This window comes from Papilio xuthus, unplaced genomic scaffold (assembly GCF_000836235.2).
Source record: "Papilio xuthus unplaced genomic scaffold, Pxut_1.1 DF827679.1, whole genome shotgun sequence".
NCBI classification, from domain to species: Eukaryota; Metazoa; Arthropoda; class Insecta; order Lepidoptera; family Papilionidae; genus Papilio; species Papilio xuthus.
The window spans coordinates 5,542,150-5,555,192 of NW_013530970.1; the positions used below are offsets into that span (position 1 = coordinate 5,542,150).

At 34.4% G+C, this 13,043-nt stretch overlaps 2 protein-coding genes across 2 annotated transcripts; both read right to left on the reverse strand.

The window, feature by feature from the left end:
• On the reverse strand, positions 1-1,801 carry LOC106117769 (uncharacterized). Its single transcript, XM_013312191.1, has 2 exons — positions 1,508-1,801; positions 1-590 (listed from the first exon to the last, which is right to left on the reverse strand). Exons 1-2 carry the CDS (start codon positions 1,686-1,688, stop codon positions 67-69), a joined length of 705 nt encoding a protein of 234 aa, XP_013167645.1. The 5' UTR covers positions 1,689-1,801; the 3' UTR covers positions 1-66.
• A 2,191-nt stretch (positions 1,802-3,992) lies between these two features.
• LOC106117768 (uncharacterized) lies at positions 3,993-7,105 on the reverse strand. Its single transcript, XM_013312190.1, has 3 exons — positions 6,640-7,105; positions 5,416-5,569; positions 3,993-4,815 (listed from the first exon to the last, which is right to left on the reverse strand). The coding sequence occupies exons 1-3, from the start codon at positions 6,974-6,976 to the stop codon at positions 4,428-4,430; spliced, it is 879 nt and encodes a 292-aa protein (XP_013167644.1). The 5' UTR covers positions 6,977-7,105; the 3' UTR covers positions 3,993-4,427.
• Between the last annotated feature and the right edge of the window lie 5,938 nt (positions 7,106-13,043).

Sequence of the window (13,043 nt, forward strand, 5' to 3'; positions counted from 1 at the left end):
TTACTTTAAAAAATATTTACTGACTGGAATGATCTTATAATTACAAATAAACTATCTAAATGTTGACTACAATGTAGACTTTAATCTATTATGTCTAAACTCCTTGATAAGTCTTAATACTTCGCTGCGAAATTCTAATTTTTGATCGACATTAAACTCTCTAACTACTGGCAGAAGAGAATCGAAGAATGACCTGTCTTCGTCTTCTACAGTATAGCTGCAACTAGGATCCGGGAAAGGGGTATTGACAAAATCTATTTTATTTCTTTCATCGTCATCTTTGTTTTCTGGTACACGTCGTCTTTTAAGATTGTCTATGGTCGACGGTACTTCTTCGCTATCACTGGCCCAGTTTGATTCGCTCAATGTTTCGAATCGTTTTCTTTTTCCGGCCAGTCTTTTGTGTTTAGGAGTTGTTTCGTCATTCCATTCTTTAGAATCGGCTTCGCTGCCCGATTGATCTTGTTTCTTGTACCGGTTGTCGAGGAACGTCAGGAATTTTGAATACATATACCTTTTACCGTCTTTCTTTCTGAGATCACGTACGTAAGAATCCTTTATGTTGCGCCATTTGCATTGCAGCTTTTTGTCTGGAAAAGGGATCAAATTGTAGTCATATCTACTTTAAATATTTGAAAATTGTTTAGTCTCGATAAAATTAAATAAAGTTTTTCTTGGGTACGGGATATTATGCTTTTACTTCAGATTATTATCTACTCAAACTATCTAAATGCATATTTAAAACATTTAAATTGATGTTAATCTGTATTTTTAATTGTTGCAATAAAATCCAAAAATGTACAATAAATATCTACATTTATTAATTTTAAATACATTTTGTTTTCGCTTTATTATCTGCTTTTTTTAAAATCTTATTTGTTAATACGAAAGTTTAGATGAATGAATAGACGTGGACAAAGTCGCAGGCGACAGCTAGTAGTTTATAAATGTAAGTCGTAGGCTGGAAGCCACACCTTGTTTCCACCTACTGTGCTATGTGAAGTTTTACGTAAGTTCGCCTACGCTGTATAACTGCTAAGTCATAGTCTGCCTACATTTAAGTCGTGCTGTTGAGATTATGTGACAAGGCTCTTAGGTCACGACCTTTTTGTCCTACATTTGTGTATACTTAGCCGTATCAGGATTAGCAGAATAGAGAAGAAACTCGAGAAATTGTAAAGGCGCCTTTGGGTTGATAGAATTTTAATAAATGTTTGATTTTTTTTCGACGATTGTAATATTCGGTTCAAGTATTTATTACGTATTATTATTGTTCAACTAGTAATTTATTTCTGGTATAGGGCAAAAACGGTCGATACATGTATCGACCTAGTATTAAGGACATAAACCCTTAGTTTTTGAGAAAAAAAATGTTTGTATAAAACATACTGTCATCCCTCTCATTATCTTTGTAAAAACAAAGATAACAATGTTAATGTTTTAAGCTGGGATTTTGGTCTCGGAAACCCAAGGTGAGAGAACTTCGATTGCCTTCATCGCTACTCACCGACTTCTGCCTTCTCGTGTTCCGGCAGATCATCAAAGTCTGTGATGAGCATCCGTGCGATATGAGTCCACGCCCGCTGTTTTCTAGTTTTGTGGTTATTGTCCTCGCAGTTAGCGTCCCATATCACCGGGTACTTTTTCACTTCACTTATGAACATTTCCACGTCAAGGCAGAAAGTCATAATTCATGTCATTTGATTACGTTGCATAAAACGTAGCGTATCCGCTGCGAGTGCGGGCGCGACTGTTCCGGGGGCCGCGCGGCTGGGAATGGCGTACGCCCGCCGCCCGCAGCCCGCATCGCGTCCGGTGCGGCGCCGCTGCGGCTCCGACGCGGCTGCACGGTGCGGCAACACCCGACCGCAAGCCGGTCGTACGGTGCGGCAACGTCGCACTGCACACAAACAAGTCTCGCTTGACTTTTTCTTGTGTTGTTTGTGCACGCTCGTTTTGTGCCGACTACGACTTTGGCCCCTAAATCCAAAATTTTCCACAACTGTATTACTTATTGAATATGATTCATTTGTTTACGTTAAGTACATTACTTGATATCGAATAAATTGAAATTAAAGTATATGCACCTACCTTATAAAGATGGCATTTAAACTGAAAATAAAAAATAATTTTAAGGAATTTAACTTCCTTATGAGAAAAAACTTCAGTAAAGAATTTGGCTTTTTACATTTTGAAATGGTATTCTTAAATAGAGTAATGTGCGGTGGCGTCATCATTTCCTCAATGGTCCTTACGTCCTGAGGAAAGACCACCTAACCTAGATATCCACGACGATTAAGAGTTCATTGTATTCTGAATTTAAAATTCTCAGATTTTTATCATTTTGTTTCATCTCCCTTTATTTTTAAAATAATTTATTTTCTTTAACTATGTTTAAAACATTAGTTTACAAGACAAAATACAATATTTTTAATCCTGACTTTGGTTGTAACATTTTAAATCAAATAACTATTAATTTAAATTGCATCGTACTTATTTATTTCATTTCTTATATCATAAGTTTTTTCTCGATAGTAAATTAAAGCTTTCAACTAATGTTTACATTAAGCCAGTACAGTAGGACAGTAGCACTCGAAATTAGCACTAGCATACGAACTTTAACCGGCGTCAATGAGCCAAAAGTGTCCAAGCTACTGTCGTATAGTACTAGCATAATGTAACCAGGCATTCCAGGCAAAGTTTTCGTCAGTTTCGTACGTTATGCGCGCTTGTTTTATGGCCTTGAGGGACGTCCGTGTCCTTATCATGAATAACATTGACTTTGAACATTGTGTTTTTATAAATCAATGTAAGACAGCCGTTCGTTAACTCGCGCTCGGAACAATTGAGGTACGTTTGAAGGGCAATCAGATATGTGGATGTATTCAGTTTATTTTGCAAATATACACAAAGATTTGCATACAAAAATCTAATCAAAATTCTAAGTAAAAAATATTTATGTATATAACTTAAGCGAACTATCAGACTACAACTATTAAATTAAAACTTTAAATTTTGTGTGTTTTTTTTTTCAAATGAATTTTTATCCCGGGTTTATTAAAGTCCATATATCCAAGTAATCCTAAATGAAAAATGAAAAGCATTTCGGGTCGGTTGGGGAACACATAGCTCACCCACATTGCCGCCCCGCACCGCGCCGACCTCTCCAAGTTATGGCACAACTCTAGAATAATGGCTGTTTTCAATTTAAAATAGGACGCTCGCTTGCTCGCGGAATATGTGATATTGTTTTTCAAGTTCCTTACAGAATACTGGTTACACTGACACGTGTAACATTGTTTTTTTAAATCACTAAAACTGATTGTGAATCCTACTCTGTCGATTTAATTTTTTTTCGAAAAACAAAAATTTCTCTCTTTTTAGCCCTCTTCAAAAACAAAGAGGTTATCAATTCGTCTGTATTTTTTTTATGTTATCGCATAACTCCGTTCCTGGTGCTCCGATTTTGATGGAAAGGTTTTTTTGTCTAACTTTCCCACCTGATATGTGATGGCGATGAATCCTTTTCCTCAAAGAAAGTTTTTCTTCCTATTCGTCAAAAAATCATATCTACGACTTGTTTTTTACATGTCTTATTTATTATTACTTTTTTTTTATGTGAACTATATAAAGAATTAAAACTGAATGAATTGTATGTAAATAGGACATAAAATGTAGATGATTGTTATGTTTTATTATATATAAGATCCAGTCACGATCATTCATAGTATTTAATAAACATTGCAAATTAAAAACAATACGTGTTGTGCTATAATATTGACTTTTCCATTGTCTGTTTCAGGTACCTAAGCATAGCGAGGTGAGCACTCAAACAAATATTTTTTATTATAACTATTTATTAAGGTTAACAGTCTTTGTAACTATAATTAACAACAATTTTAAGCTTCACACACATACCTTAGGTTGTGTTAAATTAGCCATACGTAATACTTAACACGTTAGCTGCCAAAACGATTTTTCGAAAAACGATATTTTTTTATTTTTGTCCAAAACCATTTGAATGGGCCCTTGCTTGTCACGCTGTATACAACAATTCGATTAAAAGCCACAGCGAGGTGTTGAATGGAAGTATGGCTTGTAGGACACATAGTACGACATGACAGCTAACGTGTTAATAAAGATATATTTATATATTCGTAACATTTTCTTACGAAAACCGTATTTTATTACTTGTCAAAATACTTATATTAATTACTATCATCTTTGTTAAAAGTATTTCGAGAGAGTAAACCTCTAAAAATGGATAGGCGATTGCTTGCAAATTACAGCTTTTGTTTTTAAGTTCTAATCCACACCACCGCTACAATCAACGCCAAAATGGCAAACAGCGAATAGGCACATATTAGCACGTCTTATACCCATTCCATTTACAAAGGTTAGTTGAACGAACTAACGGTCAACAATAATCATTCAATGCTGTCACTTCTTTGTGGTTTGACATCTGTCACATTTCGCTCCGTCGAAGTTCCAGGTGTTAGGTTACTATAATGACAGGAGACAGCTTCCTGCATTATGTTAGCGATCTGAGCACGTGTCCACATTTTGATATTAGAAGGCAGTTGTCTCATTTCGGGCACGAATGATAGAAGGAATAATTTGTCAGCATCTGACTCCACGTCGTTGGGTATTTCTACGTTGTTGAAGACAGGCATTTCAAACTCTTCCGGTGGCTGACTTTCATCCGAATTGGAGATTGGTGCTTTCTTCTTCTTCTTTCTTGACTCTCGACTTAAAGGACTAAATGTCTCATGGAACGGATCGCTTTCTGTTGGGGTTTCGCTTGTTGTATTGTCACTGGGGAGAAAATAAAAAAAATACTTTTTGTTTTAAAATTATTTACGAACCCAATAAATGGGCGTTCGAGGTTATCAAAAATTTGAAAAACAACGTTAATAATTTTCAATATAAAATTCAAAATTCTCCAGAACTGATGCAATTTTAGTGCGGACTTTTTTATAATCGCAAAGTCATCTTATCGTATTCGCCCGAGTTCCGATAAAAAATCCATTACGTGACTGCAAGCTTTATAAAATGTTTTGCATATTTTATCTGACTGGGAACAGCAGTGAAAGCCGCGTCTTTATCTTAATTGATATAATTATATGGAACTCAGATTACAAGAGATATCGTATCTTAAGCTAATTCTCTAATTAGATGAACTATATTAGTTCTTTGTCTAATAACATATAATTTAACTCGCGTTATACTGAAACTTAGTGTAGTCACCACTAAAGAGTCCCTGAGTAAAAAAAAACTGCACTAAAGGACTGCTTAACTGACTATAACATTACTCTAAGTTCTTAAAAGTGCTGCTAAAAGAAATTCATCACTAAACTTCAAACTATTTAAAGTCCTTCACTGTTGTACTAAGTGGGGTTTAATTCTAGTACTTACTCCTCACTCACAGAGCCTTCAAATCCACCGAGGAATGTCATCTTCTTGAAATATATGTAAACACGTCTATGCACCCTGACACCGGAGCGACGTGATCTTAGCTCTCTGTTGTACGCGTCCCGAAGTGATCGCCATTTTCTCTGGATCTGTAGGACTATACTGACACTAAGCTATATGTCTCTCTCACTCCCTCAATATTAATATAGAAGAAAAGAGAAGAAAAAACAGTTTTGTATTGCACCAATTCTATAAATTTTGTGACCTTGTATTTTCGTTAAATTGACTTTTTGATAAAATTTTAATTGATACCATTTAACAGTTTTAATAAAAATCAAATGTCTTCACGAAGAACAATAGAAGCACAATTTATTTATAATACTTTAGTAATTGAGCAGTTTTCTTTTTTATTTGCAGTATTAACAAACGTTTATCTAAACAATCGCGACGTACTAATTGAGACTTCAGATTCTGTGACCTTGAAGTTCAGTCACGACTATACGATAAAAAGCGTTAAGTAAATAACAATTAATTACATAGAACAAACTAAGCTTTTATATTCCCACAAGTTTTGAATTAAAAAAGAATTTGCCTCATTGTATTTTGTTTTAAAAATTAGTTTTATAAACATAACTTGTCACGCCCGACTACGTCCGCGCGAAATTAAAAAAAACAATTCATGAGTAGCCAATGTGTTCATCCAGACTATGTTCTATATCTGTCCCGTGTGAACCGTTCCAAATATACCTTTAAGCAAACATCCATCCATCTTAACATTCGCATTTATAAAATTGTTTTATAACATATGTAAATGTGATTTTATTACAGAATAAACAAATAATTCTATTATCTAAGATTACATTGATTTATTAAATATATTTTATACAAAGGCCATCACATCGTAATGCCGACTTTTAAATGATACTTAAAATAGTTCTAATATGAGCAATAAATTCAAACTCCTAATACTGTGCGAACAAAACACGCATGATTTTTTAATATATGACATAACGAACGAAGAATGTCTGTATATAATTTTATGAGATACGAGTTTTAATTATTATTTTGCAATTGATTCATAGTATGTATACATGTTTTCACCAATTCCGTAACAAATAAAAAACTAATCCTAACCATAACATGAAGCACATATTGTCTTAAAATGACCCTATAAATTATCGTTTTTATTTAAATGTTCCAAAAAAATGCTTACAAACGTTCCAATACCTGCATGATACATTGTCGCTTTGTTGAAAGTACTCCAATTAGGAAATAAAGCAGCCCCGACTTCTTTCCATAGCTTTAGTCTTTCCAGACGATCTCTGGGATGGTCCGGTTCATATAATCCTGGTCGCTTTTTAACCTCCTCTATAAGTGTTAAAGGATTGAAGTTAGATATAACATCGGGATCGGCCATGTTTGTGCGACGGAAAAAACGCAACGGGCACTCAGCTGCGGCGACGCGACGCGACTGGTGAGTCGTGTCGTAGTGGGCAGGCGCGCTGCGACTTGCTGTGCCTGTTGCCCGATGCCCGCCCACTGCGACAGTCGCGCGCGGCTGCATTGCGTACCAGACGCATCCAAGTGCGCGCCGCGTCGCTAAGTCGCAGTAACCAGATCGTAAAAATATTAAAACGACAAGGACGCAGTCCCCATTGATATTGCTAAAATCTTCGTTAACATTAATTAAATACAATATTTAATACTTTCCCATATTTAAATTTTACGATATTTTTTCCGTCGTATTTTTCAACTCATAGAAATATACCTTCGACTAATGAATCCCGGAAACATTGTTTTAAACGGCTACATTAAGAAACAGTTATTTTAATTAACCTTGTTTTTGGCGAGGTTATTAAAATAAAACGCTCTATTTACATTAAACTTTTCGATTTTCCTGTTTACAACAGCCTAAACTGCAGTTATAATAATAAAACCAAACGTCATATGAGAACAATTTAACAAAACCTTAATAACTTACTAATATTATAAATGCGTATGTTAAGATGGATGTTTGTAAGTATCTCCAGAACGGCTTAACGTATTACGATTAAATGTAGCATAGATAACGTAGTGGCAGCACATAGGCTACTAAATAGATTTCTTAATTCCGCGCGGACGGAGTCTGGGCGACAGCTAGTTAATCCATAAACTGATTTCTATCATTTAAGCAGAAATCTCTCTTTAACTCATGTAATTGTACTGTCTTACCTTTTGTAACTATGTCATTAAAATCCTTAGGAATTGAAAGAATTTTTTCTTGTAGAAAACAGCATACAGAAGTAAAATAAACTTATACGTCGGGAGATTTTTTTGCGTGTGGGCGTAAGCTTTTATTTACATCAAAACAACTTTGTTTACGATCGTCTTTGTGTACTTTCTATACATATCTTATATCGTAAATGTAAGATTTCCTTATACGACTTTACAAAACATTAAACTTGTTTAAGTGAATTTTGAAATCGATTTAAAGAACAATTTTTATCGTATCAGTAATAAAAGATATCTTTAGAGAGCGATGACCTCAAGATAAACGTCGCTAAATCTTTTAAGCGACCCTTTTTATATTTCCAAGGAACGTTTTTGCGAGATTTACTTTAAAAACGATTGTTATAACATTCAACAAAAATACGTGGTTACAGATAAATTACAAAAGCTTTGGTTCCTAGTAGAGATTAGAACTTTACAATTTTTTGTCGACAGTAGAAAATTATAGCTGTCGCACGCGACTCCTTCCGCAATGTATTAAAAAATTAATTAGTAGTCTATGTGTTCTTTCAGACTATGTTCTACATCTATGGCAAATTTCAGCGAGATCTGTACACCAGTTCTGGAGATACCTTCTTGTAAACATCCATCTATCCATCTAAACATTCACATTTATAATATTAGTAAGACTAACTCAAGCGGCTATAACCGACTATAACCAGATCACTCCGACTTAGGAATACTTTCCACTAGGCCAGCTGTGATATATATTCTATTTTTTTTTATAAATCAGGCTAGCGCGACGTTGCCAGCTCGCGGTAAGTGCGCGACGTTGCCGCTCTGCTTTTGTTTTTTTTTACACTCTGTACAGTTATAGAACCTTTTTGTACTTTGATGCAGTTTTCATGTCACGCCAAAAAATTTCAACTTCGTGGTACCTTTTTAATAATGTAAGCTAACGTATTTTTAATAATAACTACAAAACTTGGACGAATAATGTTGTTGAGAAAAATTTTATTCACTTTTACAAATTTTATGTCTGGAGTTTTATTCAACGTTAATACCGATATAATAATATAAATGATATAAATATTTGTTTAGTTGTGGGGGTGTCCATAAATTTTGGAATAACGTATTGTACGTTACTCCAAAATTTACGAGGTGAAACGAGACATTAATATTTATTGAATAAGATAATCACCAATTTTCTGATATTTCAGAAATAATAAACTTGTTTTCTATCGTATTTATTTGGATTATAAAAATGGTCCTTCGAGCACAATTTGAATTTGGGAAATGACAAGTTTTAACGAATTCACCGTGAGTTTCCCCACACAAAAATTTCTGTTAAAAACATAATAGTTATCTTTGTGTTGTTAAAGATGACATGACAATGGTGACGATATGTTTCATACAGAAATTTCAGTCACAGAAGTCTTCCAGTTTATATATTTAGTTACTCATAACATATTAAAATTTAAATCCTCTTAGTAGATCTAATAAAAGATTCTATAATGGTTAAATAAATTAACGAGGATCTGTGGTTTTTAAACATTAACTATATTGTTTTATTTTAGAATCAGTGATTGCGAGGCAACGTGGGCGTAACCTATGAGCTGTTGGATAGATCGATAGTTGTTCAGACTTGTTTATTGTTGGCACGGTATAACTTTGAGTGAGCTTTACAACTTGTTATGGTAGGAATTTGTAACTAAGCCTATTAAATTGTATACATCAAAGTAAGGAAAAAGATGTGTAATTATAATCAAGAGAAAAAAGTCCAGAGAGTCTTATATTACACTAGATGCCGATCAAGTGATTGAATATTGAAAATACAATAACAAAAACATAATTAAAATTTCATTAAAATAACGTGTAACATTTCCTTTTGTGTGGTAAAAGAAATGTTATCAATGTGTCATTCACGTGACGTAATAGCAAGGAGTGTTCGTGTTGCCATTGAAAATGTAAGATAAAGAATTCAATAATGCACATAAACTTACGTTATTAATTACTTTAAATATCCACACTCGCTATAATTACGATCAAAACAACGAAAATTGTGAAAACAACTCGTGGTATGTATGTGGGTGCGACGTTGCCGCTCCGTGCGAACCGCTAGGCGGCGTTGCCGGCTCGACCCACTTCCCGGGCGACGGGCCGCGACGCGCGCTTTTTTTCCTCCGCGCGGCTAAATTCTCCCGCGCTGTTGTTTATAGCTTAATTGCGGACTTCAGCATTCTTAAGGTCGTCCTTCCTGGTACGAAGTTCTACATGACATTCGCTATGCGTGTATTTGGCTTTAATAAATCTAAATGCCACGAGGATATAAATTGTTGACGACTGTTGAAGTTATTCTTATACAATTGAGGGCAACAAACCTGTTTTAATTTACTTTATTTGCTGGAATAATCTGATATCTTCGATGTTTGGTTTTGCTACAGAGTTGTTGAAATTTCTGGTTTCCTACAGTTTAATATAAAGGTATCTTTTATACAATAGTTTTTTACTTTTCTAGTTCTGTATGTGTCTACCAAATATAATTTTCGTTTCTTTATTTTTGTTGCCTTCGAATTAAACAAATTTGCATCTACTTTACTATAAAATATATGTTAATAATAATTAATTTAAACTTTATATTCATAGCTCACAAAGAAGCTTTTAAATTTAATATTTTTAAATTATAATTTTACAAAATCTAGTCGTGTTGTTAAGGTGAATGTAGTATGTCTGTACGGAACCGGTTCTGACACCCGGCAAATATAACCACACGTCGAAATTACTTCTTAAAATGGAGATAGGTTGAAAAAAAAACATATCTACCTGGAATAGATCAGGTCCTGTCAGACATTGGGATGTTTAATATGATGTAAGATAATAAAAAGTAATAATTACACCAACGAAGTTAAAGGTATTTTTATTTATTAGTATGAACTTTTTAATATTAACTAGCGGTATGTCCTGGCTTTGCTTGGCTTCGTAATACTCAGGATTGATGTAGCATTCTGATGGTCAAATAGTTTTTAAATGTATTATGGAAAAAACTCCACTATTTCAAAGGAAAAAAGTTACAGTTTGATAATTGATATATCCCGGACAATGCCGGGGATAAACAACTAGTCTATGCCTGCAGTATATACCTGTTTGCAAATAGTTATAACAACGGGCAATATAATTATTGTGATAGTCGCTTCTCGGCTATTTGCATATAATGCCACGTCTCTTGGAAGTCACCGACTAGGGATGCGAAACATCGATATATAAAACAAAATATTCGTTTTTTTTTATTTAATTGTTAATACTAATGATAAGGGCATATATATTTTTATTTTACTTTAAAGATTTACTAACAATGAACAATATCAATGAAAAAAAAATGTAATTCCTTAAGTTTCTTTACATTTATAATGGTTCAATACTTACAAACACAAGGTAAGTAAATTACTCTTTTAAGTTTAGCTTTTAGTTCAAAATAAAATTTATAATTAATTATACACCCATATTCGATAGATATTTATTACTACATAGGTATTCTGTAGCTATTTGTTGATTCCAGTTGTATCGATGAATTGTTATATCGATATTCGACAAGATAAAATACACATCACTATTGTGGGGGAGAGGTTTTTGCTACGTGGCTCGCACAATGCACATCCGGCGCATTGTCGGCCTCAGATCAGCATCTTCATGCGCCCTGCACATGACATATGCAACGTAATGTTTTACAATGAGTATGCAACTCATCTACACTGACAATCACCACACATCCTTACAGGTAGAAAACTTTAAAAATCACTATCTTATATATAAAATTCTCGTGTCACTATTTTCGTTCACATACTCCTTCGAAACGGCTTTACCGATTCTCATGAAATTTTGTGAGCATATTGAGTAGGTCTGAGAATCGTCTAACATCTATTTGTAATCCCGCGCGGACGGTGTCGCGGGCGATAGCTAGTAAAAAATAGATTCTCTTTGTAAAAATAGAGATATCTTACTTCTTACCTATATAATGAATTCAAATGTTTAGATGAAAGAAAACTATTTAAATATCAAGACCAGATCCTTGTTCAGTATTCCAGTTTCGCGCTATTAAATGTCTTCATTACTTACTCTCTGTTAATATGACCAACTACTCTTTGCATTCCAACAATTAAACTATTTGCGTCATTATTGCTCTAGAACAAAGAGGTTATATGTAAATTTTATTACAAATAGTTCAACGACATCGATAAGACAACCACGTAACAGCTGGAATGCGGTCCTTCATAATAAATTACTTATTTGTTTATCTATTACGCGCTAACAAAATAACCTATGTCTAATACATCAAATTACACATGGTTTAAAAGGTTCATGGTCTTCTAGCTATTGTGCCACCATACGTATTTCGATGCCATAAAATAATATTATTGTTTAGTTACATATTTATATATTTTTCATATTTTATATAAAAAATAATCTCCAGCTTGATACCTTCACGCGTTCCCGAGAAAAAGGGTCTTGACAGACGGAGGGACGGACAACAAAGTGATAAATGTTCCGTTTTTTTCCTTTCGATGTACGGAACCCTAAAAATAATAAAAAATATTAACTAAAAAATAGAGCACTGGCTGCGGAATCCCATGACTCAAGCAACCAGGATCAGGATTGCAGAGACAGGAATCTTCTCACGATGCGGTTTCTAGAACTACCTTTTGTATCGGGCCCTTATTTTTTTTTTTTTTGTGACTGGAGTAGTCACTGTTTGCCTTGAGGAGTCATTTACAGCTTCACCGGGCTTGAGGTGGCCGAGCGCAGATGGCGCATAGCCTGAACCTCGTTTAAGAGTAACAAGACTCGAGGGACCCTCAGGAGCCTCGGCTCGGGCTGTTACTTCATTGACGGGCCCTTAATCAAACTGTTTAGCTAGAGCTTCTTCCATCCACAGATAGGATGTTTTGTTTCAATATGTTATTTAACGCTCACCATGTAAAATGACAAAACTTTGTCACAATTGTGACTGTTTGGTGTTCAATATTCCTGTTTATATGAGAAAAAAATTGTCAAATTGATGGTTAACAACGTTGGTCCTTTACCAAAAAGTCAGTTTTTTTAGACTAAAAGTGAATAATGCTACCACTCTAGACACGTCACACTCATTTTTATGATCTTTTAACTTAAAGGATTGGGCTCCCCCTGTCGTGTTTACTCAGACGTGTTACAGCTGATAATTACCTTATATGATGACCTTACAATGTCCTACTTATGTCAGAGACAATGTTTTATCGCTCAAATGTTATCGAACAAAGAGAAATTATCAAATCGTATTGTTTTCGTAGTGCGATGCGGCAGCGGCACATAAAGCCTTCTTATCTACGTCAATTAACATTCTGCCGATAACACAGTTTGGCTTTTTACTTCACCCTTTCACAATGGACAGT